This window comes from Haliaeetus albicilla, chromosome 7 (genome assembly GCF_947461875.1).
Source record: "Haliaeetus albicilla chromosome 7, bHalAlb1.1, whole genome shotgun sequence".
NCBI lineage: Eukaryota > Metazoa > Chordata > Aves > Accipitriformes > Accipitridae > Haliaeetus > Haliaeetus albicilla.
In genome coordinates, this window is record NC_091489.1 from 46,378,037 (window position 1) to 46,400,728 (window position 22,692).

Consider the following 22,692-nt stretch of genomic DNA (forward strand, 5'->3'; position numbering starts at 1 on the left):
ACGCCAGCTCTTTTGGTGAGGCTTCACCCCGGCACAGAGCCAGCCCGGAGCTTCAGGGGTGCCACTGCCTCACGGTGGGGTCCCCAGGGTGGGTGGGGGGCAGGGGAAGGGTCCCCCCAACTTGGGGCATGGGCCCAGCGCGTGCCCAGTGGAAGAGGGAAACTGAGGCACAGGCAACCGGGGGGGCCGCAGCCCCCACAGCGGCAGTCAGGAGATGGGGTATCTTGCCAGGGACACAGCAGGTAAGGGGTAGCTAGGGGGGCATATGGGGGGGGGGGGGGGGGAGCAAGTGTTGTGCACAACCAGGCTGGCCCCACTCCCCTGCCCCAGGCTCAGCCCCTGCTCACACTCATCCCCCTTCCAGGAGCACCCAGCCCAGCCTCACCAAAACCTTTATTGGGTGGCAGCAGGAGCCCCCCCACACCCCCATCCACAGGTCCCAGGGACCCCCACACACACCCCCAGCCCAAGGGGGGGGGGAGAAGGCACCAGTGAACCCCTCCTTTAGGGTGGGGTACCCCCAAACCCCCATCCACCTGGAGCCGAGCACTCCGCCAGCCCCCCACCCATGGCCACTCATCCCCAACACTAATAGCACCCAGACCCCGGGGAGGCTCTATGATAAATAAGCATTTAAATTAATTAAATTAAACTACCCCCCCCCCCGCAAAGGGCCCCAGTGGACCCCGAGGCAAGGCACCCCAGGGTGCCCCCGACCCAGGGGGGCTGTGGGGATGAGCCCCCACGCCAGCACTAAGGCACAGGAGGGGGCCACTAAGTGAAAAGAAAATTAAAAGAGGGGGGGGGGTAGCAGGAATTAAATACTTAGGGGGAACCAGGGCAGGGAGGAGGCAACATGGGCCCCCAAATGCTCCCACTCCCTGGGGGGTGTCCCAGGCCCCCCAAGATCAGCCCCTCAGCGGGGCCCTCGTCCAAATATGAGGGAATTAAGGGAAAGCCCAAGGCAAGGGCTCCTGCCCCCCCTTTGCCCCCCCCCCCCCAGGCCTGCTGGGAGGGAGGACCCCCCCACCCCAAAAATCCCCTTCCGCGTCCTCGGTAGCTTCAGTGCGTCGGTAGGAAAAGGCACCGGCCGCGATGCCGCGACACGGCCCCCCGCGGGGCTCCCTGCGCCCCTCCCAAAGAGCTGTCCCCCCCCACCTCAGGGGACCCACGGTCCAGCACGGGTGTCCCCCCCAGCCCCATCCCTGCTCGCTCCAAGAGTCCCAGGGCGAGGAGACAGCGATGAGGATGCTCTGCCCTTGGCCGGCTCTGGCCGTGCCGGCATGGTGTTCCCCCCTCTCTCGGGTGGGGGGGACGACGGTGTCCCTGCGCGGCCCCCACGTCCTCAGAAGTAGGTGAGGTTCTTGACGAGACCCAGCTCCAGCATCCGCTTGATGGCCACCGCCTCGTGCGAGACGTTGTGCTCCGACGCCTGCGGGATGGGGACGAGGCGGGGGGGTGCCAAGCATTTTCCTTCTGCCCCCCCTCCCAGACCTCCACCCCGTCCACCCCACCAGCACTGAGTTGACCATTGTCACCTGAAGCGAGGAGCCCTCCCACCCCCCCCAAAAAGGAGGGCCGTGACCCTGCCCAAGCCCCCCCAGGCATGAGCCCTTCCGCTCACACATAAAGCAGATCCAGCTCTCCGCCGTGACTACAAAGACACGGGGCTACAGGGAGAAGTTGGACGATGACCATCCCAAGGTGGACCTCAGCACCCATCGTGGAAGGGGAGCGAGGGCTGCCTGTAGGGACAGCCTCCTGGGCTGCGATCCCCCCCATCCCAGAGGAAAAATGGGGGGGTAAAACGGACAAAAAGTGGGGGTGGATACTTACTGCCATGGACTTGAGCGTGATCTGTTCATAGTAGTGAATGGTCTGCTTCTTGTTGGCCGAATCGGGGTAGCCAAAGCCTGCGATGTGGACCAGGTCACAGAAGTGCAGCGCCAAGGTGATGGCCAACAACCCCGTGGTGGGCTTCTGGAGGGAGAGGGTGCAGGAGAAGACATACAGAAAGCCATGGCCTTCAGCGAGCTGCGCGGGGACGGCCAGGGGGACTGGCGGGGAGGATGTCACCCCTCGGGGGTGCAGGGTGACCAGCCATCCCCACCCCTTACCTGTTTGACCTTCCGTGGTTGCTTCATGGGGAGGTTGAGCAGTTTAGCAGCAGTTACTTCCATGTAATAAGGGTTGAGGATGCGCACTCGCTCCGGGTTGGCATCCCAGATCAATGGGGGCTGTCTCCAAAACCCTTTCCGAACCTGCAAGAGGATGACAGTCACGTCCAGCGGTGTCCCAATAAGAGAGGTAGGTCCCCAAGGGTGGGGTGGGATGAGGGTTAGACCCGGTTCCCTGCCATGCTTACCCTCTTCTTGTCATTGAGGATGGCCTCCATCCACTGGAAGTCCATGGGTTTGAAGGGCACCAGCACCAGCAACGTGTCGGGGTTGTTCTCCGTCCTGGGGTTGAAGTGGGCCGACTCCGGGTAGAAGAGGCGCATGGTGGTCTTGGAGCCCACATCCTGCTCGTAACCGTGGACCGGGGCGTTGTTCAACCTTGGCAGGGGAGGGGGGGGGGGGGGGCGACACGGACATGGGGACACGGCAGGCGTCAACTCCATCCACAGGCGGCACTGGGGAGAGGTCAACGGGACAGACCCCAGGGCCGTACCTGATCACAACGTCGTACGTGTTGATGGTCTCTCCCATGGAGCTGTTGCGGAGCCGGTGGCCGTTGCCCACCACTGCGCACCTCCGGCACTTCAGGCTGAGAGAGAAAAGCGCCGTCTCAACCAGACCTGCTCTAAACCAAGGTGGTTTTAAACCCCGAGGGGGGGTTTAAGCCTGCATTGTCCACTCTGCAAAGCTTCCCAGGTTTTGTCCACCATTCCTGGGTTGCAGAGGTTCATTTTGCCAAATCTTGGGCCCAACAATGTGGAAATTTCCCCCTCCCAAGACGGAGCGACAGAGAAGACAAGAGAAATAAAAGCCCCCAAACCCACCCCGGCGTTACCTCTGGATGCTCTTGGGCAGCGAGTAGTGGGTGATCGACAGCAAGCGCAGGAGGACGTCTTCTGCAAAGCAAGGGCGAGGAAGTGAGCAAGGCAGCTCCTGCCTGCTACAACGTCCTGGGTGCCTCCCCATCTCTGCCAGATCTCCTCCTGCCGTTAATCCCAGATCTGGGCAGATAATCCTTGGCTGGGGTTTAGTAAAGCCTGGTTCACCCTAAACCCTTTTATAGGGACCACACACACCCAGGGCAAGTAGATACGTGCTGCAACATCTAAAAATCAAGCAAACAACTTGCTAGGGAGGAGGGGGGAAAAAAAAAAAAAAAAAAAAGTAGTCCTCCAAAAAAGTCAACCTGCAGATGTTTTTTAATAAGAGAGAAGCTGAAAGCCCTGGGGAGCGGCAGCAGGACGGACAGATGGACGGACAGAAACCTACGGCAAGCACTGCCGAGGCTTACCGCTTCCTTTCGTGCCGTAGGGTAGCTCGTAGAGCGATGGCGTCTTCACCCAAAAATAGTCCTTCAGCTGCAAGAAGAGCGGGTGGTCCCTCGTGTAGCTGCCAAGGAGCAAAGGGCCGGTGAGACCGGGATGGGGGGACAGCACAGTGAGGCGGGGGGGGGGCTGGTCCTGGCTCTGCATCCCCCCCTTCTTGCTCCCAACCCTGATACTCACTTCCCGATAAGCTGCGCCGCTTTCTTTTCCACCTCCCCGAGGGGACACATAGTCTTGTTTTCTTGCACGGGGAAATAAAAGCTGTAAGGGAAGAGGTTAAGGAAAAAAAAAAAAAAAAAAAATTATGCCTGCTCCTCTGCATTCCCCTCCTGGCAAAGGGGGCTCTGGCACCGCCACAGTGGGATTCACACAGGGCCAGGGATACTGCCAGCCAGATTTAAGGTCAGCTCTGCTTTGGGTATTTATTTGCTGGGCTTGCAGCCTTGCATCGGAAGAGGTCTCTCTTGCCCTGCTCATAGACCCCACGTTCTCCGCTTTCCTCGTCTCCATCAGCATCACCGGGGTTTTCCCTTCCTCCCCGGGCTCAGAAAAACACCGGCATTTGCCAAAAAAACCCCCTCAGAGCCCGACCGCCACCACCACGTCTAGGGGGAACCTCGTATTGCGTCCCCCCGCTCCTCCAGCAGCAGCCGAGGATGTTGCCACCTCCCCGGTCCCCCAGGATCCAGCGAGGCGATGCTCCGGCATCTCCGAGCGGGACGGGTGGGAGGATGCGAGCGAGGGAAAGGGCAGGAGATCCTTTAAACCTTAATAAAAGCCACTCACAGCTGTATGTACCTGTCTTCCCGGTAGATCGAGTACCAAACCATCACCAGAAACAGCGCCAGCACCCCGAGTATCTTCCCTCCTGCGTGCCCAGAGGTGGGGGGGCAAAAGAAAAACACCGTGTCAAGCCGGTACCCTGGGGTCTGGATGGTCAGATGTTGGGGACCTGCAGCCCCTTGGGGATGTCCTGGTAGATCCAGGATTGCAGAGCCATCCCCAGCAAAGCCTTCTACCCGGGGAGTGGCAGGGGCCTGGCTGACACAGTCATGTCCCCCCCACCTCCCCCGAGAGAAGCGGCTCCGTGATGGAGCCAGGTTAGTTTTGTCCCATGTCCAAAAGGCCATTTCCTCCTGTCCACCTCGTGTCAAAGGCCACGAGAACACATCCCTCTTTCCAGGTGCCTCCACCCCATTTTAATATCACAAAGCCCAAGGGCTACCGGGTGCCTGAGCCCAAAGGATCAAGGACCCCAAAATCACCCTCCCCACCGTGACTTCACGCATGATGCCCCAATACTCCATCACCCAACTGGAGCCACAGCAAAGCAGCATGCTACCCCAAAGCCAAATTTCCAAATGTAAATCCCCCAGGACCCTCATCCCTGCTGGGAAAGAGGGAGATGGGACCCACACCCCCCACACCCCCGCCGTGGGACTCACGAGACTTGTTGATCATTTTTATCAGCAGGAGAGGCATCAGGCGAGGGCCGGAGCTCTCATCGCGGCTGCCGCTGGTCACCTGCAGCAGGAAAAGAGGGAAAGGCATCAGATGAGGTTAAAAGGCATCAGAGTCATCCCCCAAAAACCCCAAGAAGCATCCCCCCCTGCTTGCCCCATCCACACCTCTGGATGAGCAAGGGGTCCCCAAGGGAGTTACTTTGATCTAAATTCACATTTCTCTGCCCCGCAGCCACCAAAGGTTTGATTTATACAGAATGTATAAAGCCAGGCAAGCAGCCATAGTTCCCAAGAAGCCTCGGCTATACAGATTAAATGCCAAAATTCAAAAGGGAAAAAAAAAATAAGCTAAAGAGAAAAAACGAGCCCCTGGTGGGGTTTCAACTGCAAAACCCCCGAAGCACCCAAATCGATGCCCATGGCGATGACTTGAGGGAGATTTTAAGCCCAGCCCCGGCTCAAGCATCCGACCGGCACCAGCCACCACAAGTATGAAGCCAAACGTGCCACCACCGCGCCAGGCAGAAAGGACAGGAGCAGCCAAGCGGAATCAAAGCAAAGAGCATGACGTACTTGGGGAACCTCCAACACCTTTGATTCAACCATCCCGGCCCGGGGAAAGGGGGATGCCGCAAGCTTAATGCGCGCGCAAACGCCGGCCGGGGAAGCGGGGCGACTTTTTTCTTCCTCCGAAACCTCTCGCTCCTGGAATAAGGCAGCAAAGAGCCGTGGTCGGAGCCACCCCGGGACCAGCTCAGCCCCTCCCGTTGTGACACAGCAAGGATGGAAAATTAACTTACCAGGTAGGAGAAGTTTTGGGGTACGCGGGAGACTTTGCTCCCTGATAAACTGCTCCCGAGGGATGTATCCTACTCTAAGCCCGGCTCAGAGCTGGGTTTGGCTTTGCCACCCTGTAACCGAGCTGCTCCCCACTCCGGACCGGCCACATCTTGGAAGAGGAGAAGATGACGTGTTAAATGCCCAGTCAAGAGAAAAGGTGCGTGCCTGGGCTGGGCAATGGAAATCCTGGTCTCAAAGGATTAGTCACCTTGTTGGGGGACTGGGGGCATCCATCTCAGCACCACACCCTGCCTAACGAAGTGCCATTAATGAACCTGGCACCTGCCCTGTCCTCGCCCAGTCAAGAATGCGTCAAGAGCAGCAGCTTTTGGGGCAACACGTATCAAGAAAGAGGAGAAACGGGACCAAAGATGGTCCCACGAGAGCCAGGCTCTTCCCCTCCTCATCACTGGCTCCTGAAATTAAGAGGGCAGGAAGGGCAATTAAACCATGCTACAAGCAACAGGGTGGGATACGAAGCAAAGAAAACTGTCTGTTTTACAGCAAAGCAGAGGAATGGGGACAGGGAGAGGTGAGGTGGTACCCTCAGAAAGCATCTGTCTCCCCCGCACCAGTTCTCCTCCATAAAACATGGATATCAAATCCCTTCCCAGTGAATCATGCCAAGGCTCAGCCCCGCCATCACCCGGGGACACCAAGAACGGGAAGCAAAACCGTCCCCCCTTCCCAATTTACACCCTGGCTCTCATCCTGCATCGGTATTTCCGGCTCTGTGAGTCCCTCCCGGCTTGGGAAGGAAAGGGAAGATTAAACACATGATTGCATCTTCAAGGGTCGGAGCAAGCAGGGACAAGGAGCTGGGGAGTCTCGCCCCTTTATACGTTACATTTGCTTGAAAAAAATAAAATTAAGGGGAAGTAAAAAACAGCTTGTGCTTTCTTGGGGGTTTTGTTGTTGTTGTTGTTGTTAATTTTTTCCTAACAAAACTGGCCACAGAAGTCCCCTAGAGGAAATCAGCCACTGCAGCTGGAGGCTGGCAATGCTCCTTGAGGGTCTGATCATCCCCATTTGCCCAGGGCTGGGGTGCTGCTGGGCATCGGGCCCCAAATTTAGCACCAAATTCACCCCCCAGCTCTCTCCTTTGGTGCCAAATCACCCAGCTGAGCTTCCCACCGAGAGCTCTTCACCCCTCGCACCGGCTTAAGACACTGGGAAAAATCAAAATCCACTCTTACCCCCTGGTGTTTGCTTTTACATACTGGCTTTTTTTAATTTTTTTTTTTTTTTTTTTGAAGGCTTTATGATCTTTTCCCAGGCTTGTATGGACAAAGCTGGGCCTGATGCAAAACTTATCTAAGACAAACACAGTTAATAATCCCCAAAGAAAATGAACGCTGTTTAGTGAAGCGTTTGGGGAATGTGGAGGAAAACAGAGCACACCCAGGCTGCTCCCCGCAGAGGTGCTTTTGAAATCCATTCAAGCTCCCCCCAGCCTTGTGCTACCAGATCTGTAGCCCAAACCAGAGCGACTACTTAAAGCGGAAAGATCCGAGCACCCTGAGCCAGCTCCTTCCATCCTGGGGACGCAGAGCTGGTGGACGGAGCAATGCTAAAGGGTCCTGCCAGTCCCCGCAGCATCCCTGGTCCCTTGCAGCATCCCCCAGTACCCCAATGCAGCATCACCGGCCAGTGGGGTGAGATTCGGCGCTTGCCTCTCTCATGAAAGGGATCGCAGAATCAGAGGATGGTTTGGGTTGGAAGGGACCTTTCAAGGTCATCCAGTCCAACGCCCCTGCAGTGAACAGGGACATCTTCAACTACATCAGGTTGCCTTTCCCGTGTGGAGGACCCCAGAGCTGGACGCAGGACCGCGGGTTGGGTCTCACCAGAGCAGAGCAGAGGGGCAGAAGAGACGCAGGAACGCCTCGACCACCGCTCCCATGGGTTCGGTCCAGGGCATCGCCTCCCCCGCCAAGCCCCAGAGCTGGGGGGGGGGGGAAGTCCCAGGTGGATTCAGCTCCCCACGCTTGGAAGAAGCAACCAAAAAAGGCCCCTCTCTTTTGATGTCTGAGCAACACACCTCCAAAGCACCCCGGGGCTGAATATTATCTGCATAAATGACTTAAAAGCCCCACCACCGCCCCGTCTTCACAGCCAGGTCTCCCCTTCCCCAGCCCGCTGTTACAGGAAAGCCCCATCCCCAGGATGCTGCAGAGGCTTCTCACCGCGAAGCCCCTCACCAAGTTTCCCCATCTCCCTCAGACCCAGAGTGGGGTTTTGACTCCCAGTTTTGCCATGTCCCAGGAAAGCCCCCAGGAAATCCCAGCAACAACCATGGGGACTGACCCCCCTGCTGCGCGGGTGACCTGGGAGGAGCTCATCCCTACATCTCCATCCATCCTAGTCTCCCTCGACGGCTCCAGCAGCTCTGGATTTAAGTCACATCAATCCACAAAGCAGCAGCAGGCACCGGCCAAGCTGCTCCCAGCCCACGCTCGGGGAGGGGGGGGGGGGATTTTAAAAAAAACGCATTTAAAGCCATGGAGCAAGTGCAGAGGTGGGGGGGGGGGGTGATTAGAGATCCCCCCACCCCATCCCAGCATGGGTGGATGGTGATCCCAGCCACCCACTGCCATCCCAGCAAAGCATCCATGGACCAGGAGCCACACAGCCAAAGCTCTTTATACCTTTATGTTTCCACAGTAACCCATGGATTGGGAAAATAAAGTGTGACACAAGGCGAGGACACCTCTCCCATGCTCCCGCCACCCCATCCCATCCCGCACATCCATGGGGCACAGAGCCGCCCACTGCCTGGTCCAGCTTCCCCGGGTGAGAAGGATGCCCATTGAAAAATGAGCATCTCCAACAGTTCACCCCCAAAAAAACATGCATTTAATTTTAACTGGAGCAGAGCTGGATTTGAAGGGATCGCACCCAAGGAAGGGTCACACCGGCAATCCCTAGGGATTGACTCCCAGCAGCAGGAACTGTAGGGAGGCAGACAGACAGACGGGACAGCACAGACCCCTTCGACCCCAGCCGGACCATCTCTCCTGAGCCTTCAAGGCACACGGAGCATTGCGGGGACCAGCAGGACAGATCCTGCACTCCATTTTGAGGACAACAACCAGGATCGACCCCCAAGGAAGCAGTTTACAGCCCCAGGATCTTCCAAGCCCCCATCCCACGGGTTTTCTCCATGCGGTAGGGCTGGGATTGCCGGAGGAGCCTGGCAGATGCCGGCTTACCCCCTGCACCGGCTCGCCCACAACCTGCCTCGGCAAAACCAGCACGTGCCAGAGCCTGAATGCAACCTGGGAGGCGGCCGGGGGCAATCCTCTGGGGAAAGGATCCGGCCGACTCAAGGTGCTGCCTAGGCTTGGCTGAGCATCAAAGGTACCCAAATCTTCAGCCTGGCATCCCAAAGCTTCCTCGCCCTGGCTGCTGCAAGCTCCAGGTGCTTGAGGATTTTTTATTTTTTTTTTTCCAAGCTGGGAAGGAAAGCAAGACACACAGCAGGGAGAAAAACCTTGCGGGATTGCAACCATCGCTGTTGCAAGCCCAAAAGGCAGCAGGGTCTGGATCTGAACCCCCAAGGGATGCTGCAGTGGGATGGGGATGCTGGCGGGGGGACCAGGGATGCTGCAGTGGGATGGGGATGCTGCTGGGGGGACCAGGGATGCTGCAGTGGGATGGGGATGCTGCCAGAAAACGGCAGGGCAGAGCGATTACAAGAGCACAACCTGCAAGCGCAGCAGCCCAGGGGCTGCAGGAAGCGATTGGGACACAGCACCACAAAAATCAATCCCATTCGACACCAGCCATCACCCTGTTGAGGGCACAGAGAGCCAGCCTGTGCCGCCAATACTCACATTTATCCTATCCTACTTCCCCAGCACCGAGGTCAGACTGACAGGTCTGTAGTTCCCCAAATCCTCCTTCCAGCCCTTCTTGTAGATGAGCGTCACATTTGCTTACCTCCAGTCAACTGGGACCTCCCCGGATAGCTGGGACTGCTGATAAACGATGGGAAGTGGCTCGGTGAGCATTTCCACCAGCTCCCTCAGTACCCTTGGGTGGATCCCATCCAGCCCCACAGACTTGTGTGTGTGTGTGTCGAAGTGGTATAGCAGGTCGCTAACCATTTCCCCTGGGATTATGGGGGGCTTCGTTCTGCTCCCCATCCCTGTCTTCCAGCTCAGGGGGCTGGGTACCCCGAGAACAATGGGTCTTACTATTAAAGACTGAGGCAAAGAAGGCATCAAGTCCCTCAGCCTTTTCCCTCATCTTTCACCACCATGTTTCTCCCCACGTCCAATAAAGGATGGAGATTCTCCTTAACCCTTCTTTTGTTGCTAATGTATTTACAGAAACATTTTTTATTGTCTTTTACAGCAGTAGCCAGATTAAGATCTAGTTGGGCCTTGGCCCTTGTTATTTTCTCCCTGCATAACCTCACGACATCCTTGTAGCCCTCCTGAGTGGCTTGCCCCTTCTTCCAAAGGTCAGAAACTCTCCTTTTTCCCCCCCTGAGTTCCAGCCAAAACTCTCTGTTCAGCCAGTCCAGTCTTCTTCCCTGCTGGCTCATCTTTCAGCCCATGGGGACGGCTGGCTCCGGCGCCTTTGAGATTTCCTTCTTGAAGGATGTCCAGCCTTCCTGGACCCCTTTGCCTTTCAGGACTGCCTCCCAAGGGACTCTGTCAAATGGGCTCCTAAACAGGCCAAAGCCTGCCCTCAGGAAGGCAGCAGTTCTGCTGACCCCTCTCCTTACTTCTCCAAGAATCAAAAACTATCGTCTCGTGACCGCTGTGCCCAAGACAGCCTCCGACCATCCCATCACCCACAAGTCCATCTCTGTTCACGAACCAGTCCGGCAGGATGCCTTCCCTTGTTGGCTCACTCTCCAAGTCAGGAAGCCTTCCACACACTCCAGGAACCTCCTAGACTGTTTCCTCTCTGCTATATTGTATTTCCAGCAGACATCTGCCAAGTTGAAGTCCCCCAAGAGAAGAAGGGCTAGCGCTTGTGAGACTTCTCCCACCTGCTTATGGAATATTTCATCTGCCTCTTCATCCTGGTTGGGTGGTCTATAACAGACTCCCACCATGGTATCTGCCTTGTTGGCCTTCCCCCTGATTCTTGCCCATAAACACTCAACTCTATCATCACCATCATTAAACTCTAGACAATCAAAACACTCCCTAACATACAGGGAGTTTGGAGAGGCAGCGCTGGTTCCTTAGCCCATGGTACCCTAGGCATACATTCAATAACCCGGCCAAAGATCTAGGATAAGGAAAAAAAATAAAACCACCCAACACCTTGTTGGCATCTAAGCCTTAACAAAACATTTACCTGTGATGAGGGTGCAATTTCAGAGGTGGCAACAGCAAACAAGCTCAGGTAGGAAGAGTATTTCCACGGCAGCAGGTTCCCAAAACAAATCCGGGCTGCTCCTGCCTTTCCACACACCGTTAGTTTTAAAGTGCTCGGGAGCTGAAACCCGATTCAGGCCAGCACTGCCGCCATCCTCTCCTCTCCCCCTATTTTTTTTTAATCCTTGCAGCAGGAAAAACAAAGGGATGGGACCCAAATCCCTTCCTACAGCTCCAGAATGCTGGCTGCATGGGTATACCTGAGCATTCCATGCCTCCGGGGTAACGCCATGCAATCAAAGGAGCTACAGGGCTCCTCCTCTGTGCATTAGCCTACATTATTACGGGTTAATATATTATTATTTATATTACACGGGTTTAATAGCTCTTTTCCTATTTAAAAAAAAAAATACAACTCTTTCTTGCCAGATGTGGCTCGCTACAACATGGAAGTTATAGCCGAGCTGCCTGAGGAGAGCCGAGCCACCCATGGGAGGAAAACACCACGCTAACGAGATAAGGGTGGGCATCCACGAGTGTTGATTTTATACCCGTGGGATTTCATCGCCAAGTCCCTGGCATCGATCCGGCCACCCCCTCCTTCTACCCGCCCCGGCCGGTCCCCGGTTGCCACCATCGTCACCTTGTTGCCGTGTTTGCTCACCAGCATCTCCATCCTCTCGGGGACTGCCCAGGATGCAGGTGGCAACAGCGAAAATGGCTTTGGCAACGCAGCTTTGCGCCTGCGCTTCAGTCTAACCCCCCCAAAAAGGCAGCAGAAGGAGGAAGGCAGCAAGCCAGGGGTGCAGGCAGGGGGAAGGCAGCCTCTCCCCCAGGAGCAGCAGGCAAAGCGTCCGCAGGCAGCACCCGCTCCCTCACAGCAGGGACGCGAACGGTCCAGGGAGGTGAAAAACTAAACCATCGAGATGCTCCAGCCCATCTCCAACCCCAACCCAAGCAACGCCCAGCTTTGAGCCCAGCTCTCCGGGGAAAGGGGGTGGGAAATGAAGGGATCACAAGCCCCAGGGCCGAGTTATCCCACAGGCAGCTACCATCCCCAGTGGCTTTTGACTACAGTGGTCCTCTTTTAGGGACTCAAAAGCCTTCCGCCCAGTCGCCATCCCCTTTGCAATGCTCCAAGCACCACCTTAAACCCCCGCTACGGCAGCCCTGCGGTTTCCCTCCCATTTCCTCCACGCCTCCTCTTTTGTGCTGGCAAACAGGCCAGTTTTGGGGTAGCATAACCTCTAAAGTAACCCAACCCTTGAGCTTTGGTCCTCCGGCCCCAAAACCTCTGGCGTAAACCCGACGGATTTACTCCCCTGCCCCTACGCCGGCACGCTCGTGCAACTCCCCTGCTCTTTTCTCCCATGTTATCGGCCACGGCGGAAAATATCCGTAAAATAACCCGCTCCATCACTTTGCACCCCCAGCATCGCCTCGATGCTCCATTAATCCCATCAGCCGTGCCAGGAGGAGGATGCTTGTGTCGGGGAGACCTTTTCCAGCATCCCCGGCAGTGGGAGAAGCCAAAGCCGGTCCCCGTCGGGACGACGATAAGCTGGCGGGGGGGGGTCACGGCTACTTACGGTCCGTCCTCTCAGTCCAGGCAGAGCAGGCAGGAGCTCGGCGGGATCTACGAGGCCATCCTCTCTTCCCCTAGCAGAGGGAAAAGGGAGAACATCCTTAGGGCTACGGCAACCCACACCGGCAGCACACGAGGGACCATTCACTCAGCAGCCATCCGCCCGCGGAGGATCCAGCGGATCCCTACTGATCCCTAGCCGGGGCAGCTCCAAGAACCAGTGGCGAACCAGCCCCAGGGGACCAGCAGAAGGGCCCCAACAAGCCATCACGTGTGGCAGAGGATATCTGCGCTCCCGCAAAGCCACCCACCTCCTCCGGCACCGGCAGCACCCACGGCTGGGCTTCCAGCTGCTTTTAAGGAGGAGGCGCGGCAGTTCAGAGCCCAGACCTCACCGCAGGTTTCCCCAGCGCCTCTTGGCCTTTCCCACCGAAATCCCCCTCCGTGACTCACTCGGATTTTTAGGAAGTGGGTGATGCACCTTCCCAGGGAAAGGCGGATGCTCACCCTGGGATGCTGCATGGCTCTGCTGCCTTCCCCCACGGAGGATGCTCCTTAATCCCACATCTTCAGCACCTCTTCCCCCCAAACTTCCCAGATCACACATCCTCGCCCCGTGCTATAATATCCTTACAATTTGGGAAAGGAAAAACCCTGCCAACAAGCTGCCACACACAGAAACCCTTCTGCTATGCTACCTCTCAAAAAAGAGCCTCTCTGCAGGGACAGCTGCTCTGCATCCAGCTTAATTACCCCAGCTAATGAGCAGCAAGGTGGGGTGAAGGGGGAAAATGAGCCAGCCAGGTGAAGTGAGTTCATTGCCATCTCGATTAGCAGTTAGGAGTCAGCTTTGTTCTTCCCTCCTGCACCGGTGGAATGGATGGAGGATGGCAAGAGTCATGGCTGTCCCCAAAAAACCACACGAGGACCAATCTCAGCCCAGTTCGGTGCAAGGAAGGGTGAAGCAGATGGGGAAGGGTGGCCTGGACAGGACCAGCAAGGTTCTCTCCACAGCTGGTGCTCCAGCCCTGGCAGAGAAGATGCTTCCAAGGGGAAACTCTGAAGGGCAGGTTTCCTTACCTCTCTCCACCTCCTCCAGCCAGGAAAAGCAAAGACAAGAGATGGTGGGGGCCGCCAAGTTGGTGCAAGCCTTCCCCAAGGCATGCTTCCCTCTCAATGCCCCGCTAATTTTAACAAAGAGGGTATGTCCCTGTGCAAGGCATGGGGAAGGAAACCACGGAGCATCTCTGAGATGGTTTCTCCTATCATCGAGGCTGGGTACTTCTCCCCAGGGACTAGGCTTTCTGCAGATGCCCTGGGATGACAAGGGATGGCTCTATCCCAGCACCACACCTTCCCTCTCCAGCCAAAGCAGCTCTGCTTTCTCCTACCTCCACCATTTGCTGAGGGGAGCAATTAAACCAGAGGGCTTGGCCCAATCAACAGCCAAACCAGATGCACCTGGGGCCACTTTGCAAGTGCCCTAAAAAAATTCACCTTCCTGCACCAGGGTCTTTCCAGCAGCCCTGAATCCACCGGAGCATCCAACATCGCTGCCAACAAGGAGCCTTTTTATTTAGAGCCATGAATTATAGGATCTGCTAACAAGGTTAAAGTCTCCCCAGGGAGCTCCTGCTAAAGCACTTCATGGCACAGCATCAGCCCCTGCCCACACAGAGGATGAGGAGGATGCTCAGAGCTGCCTGGGGGTGGGCAAGGGGATGCCTCCTTCCCCACAGCATCCTCCCGGGAGGATGCTGCAGCCCTGGATGGGGATCCAAGGTCTTGCCTGAAGCTGGTCTTTCCAGCTCAACTGGAAGAGCCAGGAGCCGGATCTCTGCCGGTCTCCCCAGGATTGTTTTCCAGCTTCTTCCCCCGCCATCAGCCGATGCGATCGGCTGTTCCCAGCCCAAGGTCCAGAAAAAAAAAAACATCGCGGTTCAGGCATCCGCCAGGTTGAGAGCTGCCATCTCCACCACTCGCCACAGGCAGCTCAACCCATCTGGCAGCTGATCCCGGCAGGAAATGAATGTCCCGTATCCCAGAGCCCTCAAAAAAACCCAAACAAGCTGAATTTTGCTCCTTTTCTTCCCCAGGCTCCCAGCTATGCTGCCTGCCTCAGTTTCCCCTCCTGCCTATCAGGCTGTGTTTAAATAACTATTTCCAAATTTCAGGGGGGGGAAAAAGGCACCTCGTGCTCGCTCCCCAACGTCTCCCTTCCGTGATGCTCGTGGCTTTGGGCGGAAGAAAACAAAAACCCAACGGCCGCATCCCTTCCCTTATTAAAGAGTAAAGCCAGCCAGGATCAGTCCTTTGAGGGGCTCAGCCCCGGTGCAGGAGCATCCCCAGTGGGTACAGGCATTTTCAGGACTTGCACAGGCAAGAGGGGACATGCGTGGGGCAGGGACGAGCCACCAAATCCCTCCCCCGTCCATCATCTTCTCCATTAAGGAGCAGACCCCCCCGCCAGGGGCTGTTAAAAAAAAGAGGAGGAGAAGATGGAGATGGCATTTCTCCTCCTTCCACCAGCCAGACCTGAAGCAAGGCAGCCGTCCGTCCGTCCGTCCATCGGCGCTCCATCACCGGCACCAGTCTCCCTCGGTTAAAATTACCTCCCGAGGGGGGAGAGAGCAAAAACCAGGCTGGGAGGGGAATAAAATCCAGGTGAGCTCATCCTCCTCCTCCTCCTCCTCTGGAGAAAACATCTCTACTTGGCATGAGCGAGGTGTTTCCAAGCCCGGCACATCCCTCACGTCACCCCAATCGCTATCGCCCCAGGACCAGGAGCTTATTCATTCAGCAGGTATTTAGTGGGAGATAATCCAGCCACTTCCCAACCATCCTTCAGCCGAGCCAAAGGTGTAATTCTGGTGTGGGATGCGATTTTTCGGTAGACGTTTCCCTGCTGATCCTCACCCCAGCATCCCAGTGGATTGTCCCTGGCCAGGAGAGCACGGAATAGCCACCACCAGCAGGATCCCCATCCTCCACCCCAACTGTTTTTTTTATTAAATTAATAATTTGTTGAATTTATTAAATTATTAAAAATAAAATTCTATTTTTAAAACATAATTTAATAAACCTATTGCTATTAAATCCCTGAGAATGGGAAGAAAAGCAAAGCTACCCGGCCAAGCTGGATTATCTGAAGCAGTGACCGACCTAAAAATAAACGACCGCTATTTAAGGACGAGCCTCCTGCGATAATCCCCCCCCCCCCAAAAAAAAACCAAAAAACTAAAAGGAAAAAACAGATGTGAGAAATCACCACTGTTTCCAAGCTGGGGTGTTTAGCATCACCCATCAGACAAAAAAAAAAATCCTATTTGGGGTTTATTTCTTAGCAAAATTCTGTGCTTCCAAGAGAAGAGCATTCCCAGGCTTAAAGCTGCTGATTTACAGACACCCCATACATTGAGCCAGGCAAATAAATAATTAAGACTTAAATATGCGTTTGCATAATACAGATAATCTGTCAATTTAACTTGTAAATGTAGTCAGAATTAAGCAGCGACTTTGTTAATTAGGTAGCAAAGGGGCCTGGGAAGCCCCAGCTCCACAGCAGATGCTGAAGAACCATAAGGATGCTAAAGCGGAATTTGCTGGGGGATGCAGGGGCTCGGCAGTGTCACCAGGCGTTGGGGCAGGTTTTATGCTCCCCCTCCCCTAACACAGTGCTGGGGCACCAAACCCTTGCGTTCACCTATATTTTTATTGCAAAAGCCCCTGTAACAACTCCAGCCCTTCATCAGGAGCTGCCTGTACCTTCCCGCTCCGCCTGCACCAAAAGCTGGAAGGGGGCTACCATCGCCCCACGATAAAAAAAAGGCAGCGGAAAAAGAGCCTGGGGTAATATTTTTAAGGACAAATCGCATATTTTTTTGTTGCATAAACAGCAACAAAAGCCGGGCTCTTGGCCACCCTCGGCTCCCCCCACCCCAAAAACGAGAGCTCGCTACCCAGACCCTGCCTGGGAGGGAAACCTGTTGAGCCCGTATGTGCATGAACAGACGGTTCTTTGCGATTTTTTTTTTTTTTTCCTTTCTATTTTTTGTTTTGAAGCGGCACTGGTTATTGTACAGGGAGGGACCAGAGGACTTCCCAGCGCTTGGCGCGGTTCCTGACGCCCTGTTCTCCACTTTAACCCAGCACTGGGAAGGCAGCATCGCATTTAACCCCTAAAGCCCTTCGCTCCCCTTAGTTTTTGACACCCTCCCCCCCCATCCCACACTCCGGTCCTCCTTCGGTCCTTCTTCCCCTTATTTCTCACTTTCCACCCCATTTTTCCCCATGATGTCCCAGCACTCTCCTCCATTCCCAACCCAGGCGGGTCCGGATCCATCCTCGTGCTGTAAAATCCCATCCCACGAACACCACATGGGGGGGGGGGGGTGTTGGACAAGCCCGACGGCCACGGAGCTGCCGGGATGGTGTTTTAATACCCAGACGGGGGTGGTTTATTACCCACCGTGGGGATGCTCGGCTGGCAGAGTGCATACAGCATCAGCAAAGCCCCAGAGCAGCAGGTTTGCAGTGTTAAAGCATCCTCAGCTCTTGCTCTGTGCTTTCCTGCCTCAGTTTCCCCCCATTTTGGGGCTCAGGGAAGCTCTACCCAGTCAACAGCAGAGGCAGGGGATGCGGCAGGGACCGCGAGCCCCAAACCCCAGCCCAAGTCATATATATATATATATATAATTTTTTTTTTTTTAAAGGAAATTAAAAAACCACCTGATAGAAATGTAGCAAGCGGCTCAAAACCTGACCCGGAGCTCCAGCTTGTGCAAGGCCACAGGGTGAGTTGTAACCTCTCGCCAGTGGCATTACTCTCTGGTTAAAAAAATTGAGGCTTGGCTGAGTCAGCCCGGCCGGATATCAGGATCTCGAATCCGGCCGGGAAAACTTCGGCAAGGCTGCCGGCGAGCTGGGGGAGACATTTTGCGAGGGGAAGAGTCGAAACAGGAACAGCATCTGGAAGCGATTGGAGGCGAGGAGCCTCTCCCAGGCACAGCGGGGAATTCCAGCGGCGTGAGCTCAGGTTAAAGCCTCCTTCGCAGGCCCAGGATTAGAAAAAAAAACCCCAAGCTTCAGCATATATATTTTTAAACCTGCAAATAATGAAGTAAAGGAAGCCAGCTCCCCGCTCAGTCCTACCTGGACACAGCTTTGCGATTTAGGTTGTTTCTGATTTGCAATAACAAAAAAAAAAAAAACAAAAAAGAAGATAAATGTCTCCGTAGATTTGTTGATATAATTTTGCAGGCATGGCATAGGGAGGAGAGTCCTCCGCCGGCGCTGCATTGTTTAAAATAGCCTTGCTTTGCATTACGATGCACCCCTGCACCATCCTTCCCCTGGGACCGCTGTATCGCACCTCCGAGCATTCCTCACCGGCACAGGCTGCATCCCACAATGGTCCTCGAACGGCAGCAGCTCAGCAAACCCAGGAGCATCCCAGCATCCTCGGGATGGCATCGTAGAGCCGATGGAGGATGCCATCCTAGCTTAGACGGAGTGGTCCTCCACGAGGGACCGATGCGGCGGGGGAGCCCCCGGTCCCCTCCAGCCATCCCTGAGCCCATGGAACAGGGACTGGCAGCACCCATGGGTGGTCAAACCCAACCCCGCTGGACACCCCAGTAGAGCACGCGATGGTGACCCCGGCCACTCCATGCCACCCAGAGCGGTGGCACAGGCAGGCTGCCTGCCAATGCCCCCCTCTGCAGTTCCACCGTGCCCTTTTGCACAGCCAGCCCGTAAATATGCGCCTTAAAACCAAAAAATACCCAACCACACATTAACGCCCACATCAAGATATAAATAACTTGCCCGTAATTAATATAAACCACCTGCACGGCAGCTTGTGCGCTCAAGAAGTCCCAAGCATCCCACCGAAGTGATGCCGGCAAACCTGCACCCCGTCTCTCTTTGAGCCAGAGCAATTTATTGCAGGGCAGGATCCACGGGGGATGCGCAGAATCCGGCCCCGTCTGCCAAAGCCGACCAAATTCCGCTCCCCCAAAATTGCCGCTTCAGCCCCATCACGCACCGAACACCCGGGACCAAGCCCTCGCCTGAATCCTTCCCACCTCCATCACTCCCACCCACCTTCCCAGCAGTTCGGCAGTCCCCATCCTGCGCCGATCCACAGCACGGCAGAGCCGCACCAGCCGGGAGAAGTGTCCGCCGGCGATGCCGGTACTGCAGCTTGGCAGCCTCCGGCAGACGGTGAAACACATCCTGGAGAGGAGCCGCAGCCTGCGCCAGCCCGAAACCACTCTGAGCATCCGCCAGTCCGAAAGCAAAACCAGGACAGAGGGTGGCTCCTTCTCCAGTTTCGCTGTTTCCCGCTGGCCAAATCCCCTTCCCCTTCCTTCAAGAAAACTTTCCAGCCCAACCCAGTCATATGCAAGGGGTCAGCAAGTGGAAATGCAAAAATCAGCAAGACCGGTGCTTTTTTTTTTCCCCCTCCCAAGAAGACACAGGCTTTTCCTAGAAAAAGCTCAATAAACATGAGGATCGCAGCCGGAGGAGGGAGAAGCTACCGGTGTCCAAGTGCAAGAGGAAGGTGAGGGGATGTTAAAAAGAAACACAAAAAAAAAGAGAACCAGAAGTTACAAACAGCAGCGTGAAAGTGTCATATCATTTCCTTTTCACGCTGCAAAACCAAAACTGCTCGTGCAAGTGTCCTCAATGGCTTCATATGAGGGTCACCAGCCCCAGCCCGGGGTTCCCAGCCTGGGATAGGGAAAACGGGATGGGGTGTCCACAGGGATGTGGGCAAAGACGGGATGCCAACTCTGCAGGAGGACCACCACATCCCTCGTCCTTACACAGCCATCACGCTACGCCCAGAGAAAACAACCAAAAGGGGAAAAAAGTAACTAAAATAAATTGTATTTTAAAAAAGCATGATAGGAAAAGCTCTTGGGAACAAGACTCCCAGCCCGAACCAGCTCTGAAATACTCAGGACTAAAGCAACGGGACCACAGCCTTATACAAGAGAATAAGCAACAGAGTAGGTGGGATTTAGAGATATCACCAAATAATTAATTAGTGGGATTCAACCCGAGAATCACTGCTGGCCGAACCCCCCCCCCAAAAAACAGGCACGTGGAGGGCCCTGGTCTCACTTGGCATTCCTGCATCCTGCAGCCTGGCATCCACCTTTAATGTTAGTTGCAAGCATGGGGGTGACCCAAGCTATAAAAAAACAGGCTTGAAGATGTAAGTATGGTTGCTCCAGAGTTTAAAATGGACTTAAACAGAAGTTTTCACTCCACGGGTGGGTTTTCACTCCATGGGTGGGTTAGGGACCAGGAGGATGCTCTGGTCACCGTTGTGGTCCCAGCTCTGGAAGACCCCCTACTCACAGATCTCCACAGTGGACATTCCTTAAAATTAGTGTTGACAGACACCTCCTTCTCTTATATTCATATTTGCAGAGCCCTTAGCCCCTATCCTCGTGGGATTCGGTGCCTTGCCGTAGCAGTTGCTATTAAATGACTGCCTGGAGCTGGAGGAGCAAGCAGCTCCCTAATGATACAGATAATTAAGCACAGGGGTTAGGGAGAGTCCAGCAAAGCACATTGATCCCATCCCACAGCTTATAATGATGTTAGGAGTTCATTATAGGTTGGACGTGTCTTTAGGAGCCAGGATAGGAAGAGGAGACCTCAGGCCTGCAGGACAGCCAGCACCAGAGCTGGAGGCAGCATCTCCTGGGATGAGTCCACCTCTGAGTCCTCTGCTCAAGATCCCAGCTCTTCCCAGGCTGGGATCCGGCACGTGCTACGGAAAGCTGCGATGCAATGCAACAGGAACTGCAATGCACTTTGCAGAGTTGAAATGCAAGTCATCTGCAGCCAACAGTGCCAGTGCATCCCCCCCGACGGCTGATCCCTGACCCCAAAGCTCCAGACCAAGACCAGTGACCAGCATGGACCCCCCCACCTGTTCCAGCCCCTTAAGCAAAGGGAGAAGGTTCTCTGTGCACACTTAAAATCATCAGCTCCATCACCAATCCAGGGTTCTGCCCTGCCCAGGGTGTCCGTCCCGTGTCACTCTGCCGTGCCACTCGCCACGGAAAGCCTCAGCGGAGGCAGCTGGCAAAGCCAGGGTAATCCCTCTTCGCCGCCGCCAGCCTCTTCATCTCCAAGAGTGGTCAGAGGGAGAGCCCGGCAGAGAAGACCGGCAAATTCAGCAGGGCTTTCCCAAAAGCTCCACCGCGAGACTTTAATTAGCTCATCTCGCTAAGAGATGAGGACCGGAGTCGCCGAGCAGCCTGGCACCAACCCACCAACCCACCAGGCATCGCTCTATTAACTCGATGGGGAGAGACACATCCCATGCCCGGTGTCAAAGCCGAGGAGCACAAGAAAAAAGCCCCCGGAGGAAGATTTTCCTTTGTTCTCAGCTCCCCAGAACAATAAAACCCCATGGGTTCGCCCTGCGAAAGACCTGACGTTGAAAGTCCTTTTTCTGCTGCCGTGGGGCAAGCATCCTCATCTCCCCCTGGGAACGAGCTGGTCCCGTGGGAGAAGAGGGCTCTGGGAGCACACGATGGGGTGGGATGGGGTTTATCAGCATCCTGCACCAGGACACCCGGATCCCGCTCCCAGCACCTCCATCCATACTGGGATCGTCCCCTCCTACCCCTTTGTGATCACCGGGCTACTGGAGCACATCTGTCAACCGGTCAGAGAACACTCGGGGACAGAAAAGAAAAAACAAAAAAGCTCAGACCGCTTAAATAAATCATCCTCAACCCGCGCCGCTGCGAGAGCGATACCGTCCAGAGCTGCGCACGGGGCACGTCCTCCCCTCCCCAGGGCCTCCGGGAGGATTTTCCCTTCCTTACACCAGCGCCCGGGCAGGAATATTGCACATACCCATCGAAAGGAGCCCCCCGCATGCTATCGGGAGATGACAGAAACTCTCTTGCCGGGGGTCTCGGCGTGGGTTCGCCTTCTTTAGGGGCGGCCGTGGGCAGGAGCGATGCCGAAGGCCGGTTATTTTTTCCCCGCGAGACGCAGGGGTTTTGTTTTGCCGGGAATCGGGTGGTAGCAGCTGGAAGGGCATCGCAAGAGCGGGGGCTTTCCTCTCGCTGCTGCCCGCGCATGCTTCGCCACCTGGAAGCTCAACCGTGCTCTAATTAATTACGCTAATTAGAAAAATAATAATTCAAAAGAACAAAACAAAACACAGAAATAAAGCCGCTTTCTCACTTGCCGGCGTGGCACGCTCACCGGGGCGTCGATGCCGATGGTGTGGGATGCATCGGTGGGGGTCCAAGCTTGGGTTAACGGGGGGGGGGTGGGGGTGTGTCCCCCTCTATCCCCCAATTTGCACACCCCCCCCCGTGCAAACCCTGCCTGGGAGCTGCAAAGCAGGCAGCCCTGCCTGTTCTGCCGCCCTCCCAGCATGGACCACCCCCCAACTCCTCCAGCCCCCCCCCCCCAAAAGCTACCGGGCTTTTGCTCGCATCCCCCCCCCCCCCCTTTTTTTGCTCAACCCCACCGGCTCGCAAACCCGCTTGCAGCGGAGACACGGATGCTGGTGGGGGGGGGTTGGACACACGGACACGGGGGGGACACACACGACCCTACAGACTCACCATGGGGAGGGCGTGGGGGGGTCCGGTGCGGGACGCCGGAGCCAGCCCGGGGATGCATGGATGGATGGATGGATGGATGGACGGACGGGGGAGGGGGCACGCTTGCGCACAGAGCCGGGATGGGAGGGAAGGAGGGAGGGAAGGGAAGGGAAGAGCATCCCGGGAGCTGGAAGCACTCTGGTCCCGTCCCCCCCCCAGGCAGTGGAGAGGTGGGGGAGAACAACTATCCCCCCCCCATACCCAGCGGACCCCCAAAAATCACAGCGCTGGGGGCCCCAGGCAAACTTGGGGTGCGCTCAGCGCCCCCCCCCCCGGCACAAATCTCCCCAACATCCCCCCCCCCGATGAA

At 55.9% G+C, this 22,692-nt stretch overlaps 1 protein-coding gene across 5 annotated transcripts; it reads right to left on the minus strand.

Annotated features, from left to right (window-relative positions):
- Positions 1-365: 365 nt before the first annotated feature.
- Positions 366-22,431, minus strand: ST3GAL4 (ST3 beta-galactoside alpha-2,3-sialyltransferase 4). Of its 5 annotated transcripts, none has more exons than XM_069788222.1 (14): positions 22,344-22,431; positions 12,734-12,803; positions 5,766-5,914; positions 5,539-5,670; positions 4,948-5,026; positions 4,289-4,370; positions 3,683-3,763; positions 3,469-3,566; positions 3,013-3,073; positions 2,671-2,766; positions 2,366-2,555; positions 2,118-2,261; positions 1,837-1,913; positions 366-1,432 (listed from the first exon to the last, which is right to left on the minus strand). In XM_069788222.1, exons 4-14 carry the CDS (start codon positions 5,569-5,571, stop codon positions 1,063-1,065), a joined length of 1,311 nt encoding a protein of 436 aa, XP_069644323.1. In that variant the 5' UTR covers positions 5,572-5,670; positions 5,766-5,914; positions 12,734-12,803; positions 22,344-22,431; the 3' UTR covers positions 366-1,062. The 5 variants fall into 5 exon arrangements, with proteins under 5 accessions (XP_069644323.1, XP_069644322.1, XP_069644324.1 ...); XM_069788220.1 differs by lacking the exon at positions 5,766-5,914 and adding an exon at positions 21,619-21,858 and having other exon boundaries at positions 1,203-1,432; positions 1,837-1,980; positions 4,301-4,370; positions 22,344-22,425; XM_069788218.1 differs by lacking the exon at positions 5,766-5,914 and adding an exon at positions 21,619-21,858 and having other exon boundaries at positions 1,203-1,432; positions 1,837-1,980; positions 22,344-22,425.
- Positions 22,432-22,692: the final 261 nt, after the last annotated feature.

Excerpts from the sequence above, each read along its gene's own strand:
- ST3GAL4 (XM_069788218.1), bottom strand. The coding sequence starts at position 21,848 with ATGCGCGGGCAGCAGCGAGAGGAAAGCCCCCGCTCTTGCGATGCCCTT. Across the intron at positions 1,981-2,117 it reads AACCACGGAAGGTCAAACAG|AAGCCCACCACGGGGTTGTT; the intron begins GTAAGGGGTGGG and ends CTCTCCCTCCAG. Across the intron at positions 1,433-1,836 it reads TCACGCTCAAGTCCATGGCA|GCGTCGGAGCACAACGTCTC; the intron begins GTAAGTATCCAC and ends CCCATCCCGCAG.